The sequence below is a fragment of the Perissodus microlepis genome, chromosome 15 (assembly GCF_051167445.1).
Source record: "Perissodus microlepis isolate ML-2025 ecotype Zambia chromosome 15, ASM5116744v1, whole genome shotgun sequence".
NCBI classification, from domain to species: domain Eukaryota; kingdom Metazoa; phylum Chordata; class Actinopteri; order Cichliformes; family Cichlidae; genus Perissodus; species Perissodus microlepis.
Genome location: NC_140475.1, coordinates 28,584,856 through 28,595,682, shown reverse-complemented (window position 1 = coordinate 28,595,682; position 10,827 = coordinate 28,584,856). Strand labels below are relative to the sequence as shown.

The 10,827-nt window shown below is 40.4% G+C and overlaps 1 protein-coding gene across 1 annotated transcript; it reads right to left on the bottom strand.

Annotated features, from left to right (window-relative positions):
* Positions 1-8,219: 8,219 nt before the first annotated feature.
* LOC146372358 (uncharacterized) lies at positions 8,220-10,570 on the bottom strand. Its single transcript, XM_084954355.1, has 3 exons — positions 9,889-10,570; positions 9,355-9,637; positions 8,220-9,119 (listed from the first exon to the last, which is right to left on the bottom strand). Exons 1-3 carry the CDS (start codon positions 10,377-10,379, stop codon positions 8,406-8,408), a joined length of 1,488 nt encoding a protein of 495 aa, XP_084810481.1. The 5' UTR covers positions 10,380-10,570; the 3' UTR covers positions 8,220-8,405.
* Positions 10,571-10,827: the final 257 nt, after the last annotated feature.

Sequence of the window (10,827 nt, the reverse complement as noted above, 5' to 3'; positions counted from 1 at the left end):
CTGCACAGCTATGACTAGTGTAAACAGAGTAAGGCATATTGTAAACCAATAAAAAGGCTTTTGTTAAATTACATATTCTGATTAAAGTTACTCTAGCTTCTTGCATACTTCTTCTGACACACATTTGGTGATATAAACATTCCATCCGAAGCGCAGAAACACGCATGTTATCTGAACACCAGAATAAACCAAGGTTTATAGCACACCTTGCCAGTTCACATCCTCCATTCTTGGCAGTTAGAATTAAAGAAAGACAAAACTGCATAAAAAATCTCAAAGCATAGGATAAATTATCTTCAGTAATTAGAGATACCGAGTGTATTCTCATTTCACTCTGCTCATTATTTATCAGCTTCTCAAATATTGATGTGTGAATCCACTGCCTCCCCATTAGCAACCGTGTGGGATTTAACAGCAGGAGTTTTCCAGTGAGGCTTAAGGAAACAAATACAGCTGATTGATTAGTCTGTGTAACATGTTTATCTTTGCTCCAGGGTAACAATTTAATACTACATGTAATGCTGCCAGCATAATTTACCTTAATCTCCATTTGAACCATCTGTAGTGGAGAACAAGATCCTATCAGTCAATCGTGTGACAGCAGAGCAGTAGATAAACTCTTGCAAATATCTGTCAAAAGCTTCAATAAATGTTCAGGCAACATCAGGATGGAAAAAACATCACTACTATTGTGGTGATTTAAAAAAAAAGCCTGATATTTCCATCTGCAGTAATTTATTATTGGCTCTGTTCTGGAATTTCCGCACACTTCGAAGTGCATATGTGGAATACATACTTTGATGAAATGGAAAGCTAGAGGCATCAGCAGCAATACCTTACCAAAGAAAAGAGCAGGGTAGAGTGACAACACGGTGTGACTGTCAAGTGGAGACTATGTAGAAAAATTTAATAAAAAACAGACAAACCTTCAGTCAGCTGGAGCAGCAGTTTAAATGGCAGCTGAAAACAAAGACCATGAGAATACAAACAGAAGCAGAAGAAATACAGCAGTAAAGCCAGACAGTAATATGGTACAATGAAACGAGAAACAAACAGACTGAGGCATTGAATAGATTGGTAGTCAAAGGAGATGGGAAACACCAGTGTAAAAGAGACCACTAAAACAAATCCATGATGTCAAGACAGGAAATAAAACTAAATACTGGACAAAAAAGACACAAAGTAAAAAAGTTCTTTAATCAGGAATGTGATAGTGGCATTGATTAAGACAATGAATGATTGATCCTGCCCATCATAAATATCTGCGGTCCAAGCTGCTGGGGGTATAATGTTTTCAGGACTTGAATGCTTCGTCATTGTTCACCATGTCTAGCTCTTTAAGATCACAGCTTACCATCCCCTTATAGTAAAATAACAGAAAATGAGTCCAATAGATTTCATTCACAAATTTCAATGTGTGAGTCAGTGACTGACATAATCAATGTGCACTTGACAAATTTGCTGAAATTATGTGACATAATCATGTGGATATGGAGTATAGTCTCTGTTGAATGTTTCAAATTATGTGTGAAATCACGAATACAACAAATGAAGACTAACTGAGAGGCAAGGGAGGCTTGTTCCAGTATTAGTAGCAGCAGCATATGTTACTGTACATTTACACCTAGAAGCATTAGCAATAAACACTCTAAAGCCACTGGAGTGGCTGTGGCTCAGGTGGTAGTGCAGATCAGCTACTGATTGGAAGGTTGGTGGTTCGATCCTTGGCTTCCCCAGTCTACATGCCAAATATCCTTGGGCAAGATACTAACCCCAAGTTGCCCTCTGATACGTTCATCGGAGTATGAATGTAGTTTACGTTGCACTTGAGTTTAGAAGTGAATGGGTGAATGAGGCATGTTGTATAGAGCGCTTTAAGTACTCCGGGAGAGTAGAAAAGCGCTATATAAGAATCAGTCCATTTACCATCTAAAACTGTGTCACCAAAATGGTTTTTGGTGCATCAGTGCACCTACATGGAACTCCTCAGGACATTCAGTGGTGTGTGGAACCAAGATGTGATTTACACTCATCCTGGCACATCGGTTGCTCAATCAGAAAGGTCGTGGTACTTTGGAGGTGTTGTTAAAGACTTAGGCTCTTTGTCGCATTCCTTGAGCTATTGAAAAAGGCCACTGCTCTTTAAGTGCGATTTGTCATGTGTCGAAGTAACATCTTTATAAATGCCAGCACACAAGATTTTTCCAGCAGAATATTTTTAGTTAATTGATGCTAGCCATTTCACCTGTTGCTTTTAAAATATAAAAAAATCACAATTTTGAAGCACGTGGTCGCCAAGTGGTGGGAGGCTTTTACCTTTGCGGCATCAGAATCTTATCTCTGTTTTTTGCAGATGACATGATTTTGTTGGCTTGGTTAGGCTTACGCTGGAGCGGTTGTGAACCAAGAGTCTGAGGCCATGGTTCTCAGCAGGTAAAGCATGTAGTGCAAAATCCTGGTCCGGGACAAGCTGCTGCTTCAAATGGAAGACTTTAAGTATGTCAGGGTCTTGTTCACAAGTGAGGCGAAATGGATTGGTTCAGTGTCTAGCAGTGATATACCGGTCTGGTGTGATGAAGAGAGAGCTGAACGTTAAACCAAAACTGTCAGTTTACCAGTTGATCTATGTCTCTACCCCCTTCTATGGTCATGAGTTCTGGGTAATAGCAACAAGAATGAGGCCACGAATACAAATGGTTGAAATTAGCGTTCCCTAAAATGTGGCTGGGTTCACCCTTAGAGATAGGGTGAAGTTCAGTTAATCGAGAGGGACTTCATAAGGAGCCAGTTGAGGTGAATCAGGCATTTGATCAGGATGTCTCCTAGAGTCTTCACAGGAACGTAGGTTATGTCATACCAGGTGTTGTTGTTGATGTGAGTACGGCTGGCAGCGGGAGAGCTGCGGCCGTTGTTTGTAAATAATGTGGTGAATAGAAGATGCTGGAAAGCATGAACGTGTGGCCGGGTCTGTCGTGGATTCACTACAGTCCTAAACTGTGTATATTAAACAAATATATCAGACTGCTTGTTTCCATTTCTTTTTTTTAAATTCTCTCAAATTAAAAAAACTAGTTTATGGATTTATTACTTCTGGGTGGCAGAGCCTTCAGTTTTCAGGACCCTTTTCCAGTTTGAATTCGAGAGACAGATACCCAGTCTATGTTTAATATTAGGCTTAAAACTTTACTTTTTGACAAAGTATAATGTTAAGGCTGGATCAGGTGACCCTGAATCCTTCCTTGGTTATGTTGCAATAGATCAAGACTGATGGGGTCTCATCACGATGAGTGCTTTTTCATTCACATTTTTTCACTCACTATGTGTTCAAACACCACTTTGCATTTAAACATCAGTTAATATTAATCTCTGTCTCTCTTCCATAGTATGTCTTTTGTTCTGTCTTCCTCCCCTCACCCGACCTCAAACGGCCAGTCAGGGACAACCAATCGTGCTCACATCCAGTCCTCGGGTCTCATTTGTTTCTGTGGAGCCATTAGAGACTCCCCTGAGAGTCTCTCAGGACCATATGGCAGATGACATTAGACCTCTGGGAGTGCGTAGTACACAGCCCTTCTCATTATCTGAAGCCTTGATAAGAATACTTTAATATTCTCCTCCCATACTGGAGATCACGCAGTGCTGAAGCAGAGAATGTGGCTAGGGAATAGTTGTGGTGGAGAATGGGGAAGGAGAGGGTTACCAAGGCAACTGGTTACTCAGCGACAAGCTCACCATAGAAATACGCTCAATGTTACATCAGTTTTATTACTCCATCACTCCCCTCCCCCATCATATCAAACTGAGAGCTATTTTAGAGAGACAGAAAAAAGGTCACTGAATAAAACCGTCAACAAGTCATGACTCCACCATTAAACTTAAAGGATTCCCCTTTAAATTAGCTGGCAGAATTAGGCACACAAAATCATCGAATTCTGATCAGCCCTTGCTCGAGCAAGCGGCATTCTTTGCTTTAAAGAAAAGGCACCTACAAGGACTCTTTTGCTTGCAAGTGCTGAATAGTATTTAGGTTACCATGGAAACATCAGGAGCAAAACTAAAATAAAGGCAGTGAGTGCAGTGGGCCTTTCCTGGGTGACAAGGGAGTGATAGTCTCTTTGTAGTGGAGAGGAATGTGAAAGGCACCCTCATCTGTATGCTGGTGCATGAACCAAGCCAAAGATATCATATGCATAATGGCTGTCACCGAAGGCTACTTCCTTTCCTTCTGAGCCATTTAAGATTTCAGAGAGGTTATTTTTCCAATAGTGCTTCCTGGACAATTAGATAGATTAACAGCAGCACTTGTGAACCTGAAACTTATCACAGTGAAAAACAGCTTCTCCAGACGTCCTGGATTCAAGCTAGTGATAATGAACTGTCTCAGTCCCTGTGCGGCATCTTCTCTACAAAATGTAGTTACCTCTCTGAACTGTGCTAAATGGCTAGTGGCTAATTTGAACAATTTTTGGGCCAGTGCCATTCTAAGTTGGATCTGAGCCACTTTCGTTGGAAGGCTATAGAAACCTGAATCCCTACACAAGTGATCCAATTGGATAATGAATTGGATGACTTGGATTCCACTGTTGGATGATTTGTACAACACTCAAGTGTCAAAACATTTGCCATGCCAAGAAGCCCTGCTTGTTGACGTAATTAACACCACAGCAACAGCAAAAAAAACAGTGCAGAATATGCAGATGGAAAACGGTAATACTTTTCGGAAGTTTTAATTATTTTAGCAGTATAATAATAAATAATACTCAGTGCATTATAGGTTTTTCTTTTTTGTTTATTTGCTTCGTATTACCTAAAAATGCTGTTTCAGAGAAAAAGAAAGTTATTTCACTTACGTCTTATAATTTTGAGTCATCTGTGTGGTTTCTGCTTTTATGAACCTACAATCGATGTGAATGGAATACCACCTATGGTTCAACAGGTCAAGTGGTACTCGTTGACTGATGAGAGTACAGTACTTTAAAGCAGACGCAACAGGCAGCAGATAACGACTTTATTCAACACAGGAGGGTTGGTTAACAGGTAATCACGAGGAGTTATTGGCACATGGGAGGGATTCACTGAAAGGCAGGAGAACTGGATTAATCCACTTGTTCTGTATTGGTGAATATGGACGATGTTTTCTGAAGAACAGGAAAGGTTGAATGTCTTACTTGGGAAACAAAGAGCAAAGATTTCAGCCAGGTGAGTGCCTAGTAGAGTGAGTGAGCGTGGAGCTGAACAGTCCAATTCTGTCCAGAGTCAGAAGAATGGTGACTAATAGGAGGGAACCAGGGAACCATCAAGGAACCAGGTGAATAAACATGTAAGTTGCAGATACTGAGCCCAAGGCGTGGATAACTGAAGGCACAGAGATTACAAAGTCAAATAGGAAAATAATCAAAATTACAAGGCAGTAACATGAAAGCCAACTTACCACCGAAAGGTAGCTGACAATCTGGTAGAGCATGAAGGCTCGAGCTGGTCTTTAAATTCTGGATCATAATTGGAGACGATGACCTCTAGGTAAGATGGACAAAGAGTGGGAAGTCTGAAATCCACTCAGGAGGAAGGAACCTGGATCCAGGGGCAGGAACAGAAAAACACTCTCCACAGCTTGATATTCAGCCTGGACTATGATATTTTCAGGAGAATGTTTTTTGGTTTTACATGAGAAAATGCTAAAGCTTAAGGCTAACTAGTTTGCTTTCCAAATCTATCTTTGTTTAACTTCCCCACTGCCATTAAAGCTGATTCCCTGGAGATTTTATGTGGCATCTTCCACCACAGACTGAATAAAAACAATGAACATAGCCAAAAGGACATTTATGGAAAAAGCCCGATGCTAAAATTGAAGTGTGCTTCAACTTTAGCATTAGACTGTTTCTAAGTTTGGGTTTTTTGGAGCCAGAAGTGACATTTGGATGAGAGGTGGAAGTGCTATTTATTTTTAAGTAACAGAGAAAATATTACAATTTAATTGATCAAAGCTGGAGAAAAGACATCATGGATGGGCTGTTAGTACAATTAACCACACACATTAGTGTGATTCTCTTATGGTATGAGTTATGAACCTGAAATTTTCATTTTCTTTCATTGTATTGGCATTGAAACCTTAAAAAACAACACTGAAAGCAGTTTATAATGCTAGGTAAATAGACAAAGAAAACTTCAACATTTTAATATATCTCAAAAGACAAAAGCATGACAGTATTTTTCTTTCAACAGCTCCTTACAGGTAGAAACACACATCTGTGTTATTTCTGGACCAAGCGTTGGTGAACCAAAAACATGACAAACATGAGTCAATTGACCCCTGTCCGCAGTCTACTGTAGTCATACTGCTGATCTTAACTGATGCTTCTGTGGAAGCTGTTCATTATCATATTTCATTCCTGCACTTACGTCACCTGTCAAACACGAAGAAAGTAGGGCATTAACCTTTCTCTGCACATTTGTTAGCTAGTAATAAGCCAAAGTACATGGGCAAGAGCTGGAGCCAGCATGGTGAGTCATGTGAACTCTGCCTGGCATTTAAGTTGCATGCTGCTGAAAATTCACCAGTGTATAAGGCCTTGAGTTTGCCTTGAATGTTTTATTTTTTTAAAAAACAAACCAGCCATAGGGGGCCGCAAGCCAGCGTCAATCCCACACACTGAAAAATTGTAAAGGTTGTGTGAAAAAGGGCATCCGGCATATGTAGAAAACCAGGTGGAAGGGAATCATGACCAATAGCGCAGGGGGTAGATTCAAGCTATTCTACCATGGTTTAGATTAGAAGAGAAATAGAGTAGGGGTAATGTAGAAGGAAGAGCATGTGAACAGTGTTGTGGAGGTGAAGACACTGTCAGGCAGGCTCATGAGTTTGAAGTTGGAAAGTGAAGCCCTGTCATCCTGCCAGAATCCCATCCCCAAAGACTGTCTGTTCCCAGACCACTAAAAGAAAAACCAGCAAAAAACAATGCGAGGATTTTCAGGATATTTTGGCTGAAGGTTAACATTATACTTTTATTAACATCCAACAGGTCACTAGTGAATCAGTTAGTGGTAGGGTTGAGATTCACTTTAAGTACATGCTGAACATGCACAACTTTAAGAACTACAAGATATTAACTTTTAAATCTAGATTTTTGTGTCCTTTCAGTTTTATGTTCTTGTGATGTAAAGTATAGTTGCAAATTCTGTGTAAAGGTAAAGAAAACAATTAAACCAAGAGGTTAAGAGGCTGTTACGAGGTTTAAATCTAGTAGAAACTGTGCACATATGTAACTTTTATTCATTGGAAACATATGTATCTATTTGGTTCTTGCAAAAGGGATACAAAAAATTCTATGGAAACGCAATGTGTGTACATTCCCCAAGTGCATGCAATGCGACAAGCCCAGGCAGTACCTAAAAAGAGATCTGTTTTAACTACCTCAACTTACAGGTTTTTGCAAAGCATGCCATTCCTACTAAAGGGGGAAACAAAAATTTGTTTTGCCACTTACAAAAAAGACACCATTAAGTGCAAACAGGTTAGGAAGGACAGAAAGATAGTGCTAATGTTTGATTTGTGCTGTGTCACTGGATAAAATGCTGTGTCACTACTGTTATACTGTAGTTCGCCTGGCACCTTGTTTCAGTAGCTTCAGTATTCAGCAGATGGGGTGTACTTCAATTCCAAATATTTTGAGTTCTCTACTTTACAGTTTTTCTCAATTGGTTTGGCTCATTTCTTGAAACCGAGATGACATTCTCAAAACCATAAGGTCATTTGGCCAAACAGTCTTACAGTCCTGCCCAACATTATAGCTCACTAGCAAAATCAAATATCTTTCCCCAAACTCTTCGTCCATGCTTCAAAAGCAGATTCCTTTCCCATATAAAAGGTCAGTACAGTCAAAATAGCACAGATCCTTCTCAATTGCCTTGGCACATGTGCATTCATTTAGTGCTTTTGTCAAAATAACCTGGATGGTTTAGCACAACACCATGGATCCCCTGCAAAAGCTCATATCTCTCCCAAAAGAGTTTATCCATGTGTCAAAACTAAATATCCTTCTCATGTAAATAGTCAATGCCCCCAAAATGCATTATACCTTCGGCATTGTTTAAGCACTGCAAGTCAAAATGCTTAGACGTTTTGTCACTGAGGCACAGGTCTAGCAACAGAATACCACTATGAATAAAACTAAAAGATTTTACAGTAAAATCAGCCTCCAATAAACCACTCATACTCAAGGAAACTGTAAACATTTTTATTCGTACAAAGAAATGTTAACATTAGAGAACATACTGTGAAAAGAAAACATATACAGGATTCTGTAAATGTGAACAGTTATAAACACAAACAAAAAACAAAAAAACAAAAAAAACTCTAGCCTACCATACTGTAAATAAAGTTTCAGAACTATAGTACAGTAATATTTTCAGTGGTCGCCATTGTCACCCTCTCTTTCCTGGCCACCATCCTCATCCCCCTGGCCATCGACGCGCTGCTCTCTGTCAGGCCATAAATTCTCATCCACATCGCAACGGATATTTTCTCTTGCGATGCAGCGAGGGAAGAAACGGCGTGAATGTCTCAACCATCCCCTACATTGATCCCCTGTGATGTCCTCACATGCAGCATCCATTGCATGCAGCAGGGCCCTCTGGTCTTGAGCCTGATGCTCATACACCCTCCACCTCCAAGCTGAAAAAAACTCCTCAATTGGATTTAGGAAAGGAGAGTAAGGTGGAAGAAACTCCATTAGCATCCGGGGATGGGTGGTGAACCAGGTTCTGATGCGTGGGCCGCGGTGGAAGTTCACATTATCCCACACAATGACATAATGTGGTAGCTGAGGTCCTTCTTCACCTCTCTCATTTTCTGGGATCAGATCAGTATAAAGGTGGTCCAAAAAATTGAGGAGCTTTTGTGTATTGTAGGGCCCTAAACTGGGAATGTGTGTGGCCACACCTCTTTCTGATATAGCCGCACACATTGTTATATTTGCTCCTCGCTGGCCTGGGACATCCACAGTGGCTCGGTGGCCAATGATGTTACGGCCACGCCTTCGACCTTTGGCCAGGTTGAAGCCAGCTTCATCAACGAACACTAGGATGTGAGGGGTTTCGTTGCCTTCTAATGCCATTATTCTCTACAATAGAATAGAAATATATCTAATCAGTCAAGTAGAGACAGATACTGCAGGGAGGATCTAAAGTACTGTAAAAACAGGGAGTGGAAAACTGAAGACAATTTCTAGGCAAAATGCTCTAGTCACACAAAGCTGGATTCTGAAGGTAAAAAGGATAACGCAAAACAAAAAAACAGTGGTAACCATGTCTTACTGTAATACTGTTACAATGATAGACAACCAGTAGTTGACTTACATGCACATACTGGTACCGCAGCCCTTTCACTCTGTCAGAGTTTCTCTCAAATGGTACCCTGTAAATCTGTTTCATGGTCATCTGATGTTTCTTCAATACCCGGTCTATTGTGGAGATGCTGATAGAGTTTATATTTTGGAACATTACATTGTCTAGCAGGATTGCATTACGAATCTGTCTCAGTGTGATGGCATTATTTGCAATGACCATGTTGCATATTTCTCGTTCTTGTTGTTCATTTAGAAGTTTTCTTCTGCCACCCACTTGAGGCTGTCGTCCAATCCTAGACATACAAGTCAAAGGTCAACACTGTAAATTTGTTACAAAATGAGTTACCAATGTAATTGTACTGCTGTTTTATGGTACTAAAAGTGTGATGCACTGCACAGTGACTGGAATACTATTCACAGTATTTTCTCCATTTTTTTTTCTTTGTCATTTTTATAGTATCATATAACATCACATGAAGATATTACAGTACTCTAGGCCTACACACACACCAACACTGAATAGTTCAATAGCATAGTTCTGTACCTGTTTTCCCTGCGAAAGGTTTGGATGATGGAGGAGACTGTAGACCGAGGCACATTAGGCTGCACTCGGCGACCTGCCTCTGCCATTGTGAGGCGATGGTTTATAACGTGGTCAATAAGGGTGGCCCGGATTTCATCTGGGACATCATGGTGCCTCCGTGCTCCTCGGCCTCTTCCCCCTATTCCTCCACGCATTCTCACTCCTCCTCTTCCTCTTCTTCTTCCTCCTCTTCCTCGAGCAGGAAGTTGCTGTTGTACTTGGCGAGGTGCTTCCATGTTCACACTGCAAATGAAACTGGCCCCGGGCCAAGCTCTGTCTATATACTTTTGGCAGCAGTCATAATCATAGACAACACCTGTCAGGTATCTAAACAACCTGTTTGATTGGTCATCTGAGATGTGGGAAACTGCTCCTTCGTTAGTTCTAATTTCACCTGATTGATTGTCAAGTACTGTCATAACTTTATCAAATGTTCCAAGATATTCTTTCATGGTATTATATCTTTGACTAATTTTGACAGTTGAACAGACAATTGTGCATATGATGACTTACACAATGAAACCATGCTGATATGTTTTGGAGTGAGTAACCATTTCACTGAAAAATCAACTAATCAGTTTAGATCGCCAAGATCTATTTATTTGGAAAATGTGCTAAATGTGGGCTCATTGTGCTAACTGTAGCTACTTGTACATTTGATAAAACCAATGAAAAATGACATTCTGTTGTGAACAATTGCAAGGTGGTTTGGAGATTTGTCCATGTTATTTTGGGAGTGTCATCTCGGTTTCAAGAAATGAGCCTAACCAATCGAGAAAAACTGTAAATGACTCCACTGACATCAGGGCCACACACAGAAACACTTCTGTACAGATAAATGCCGCATCAGTACAAAGAGCCTCTTCCTCACCACTCTTTCACTTTCCCGTCAGTCCCAGC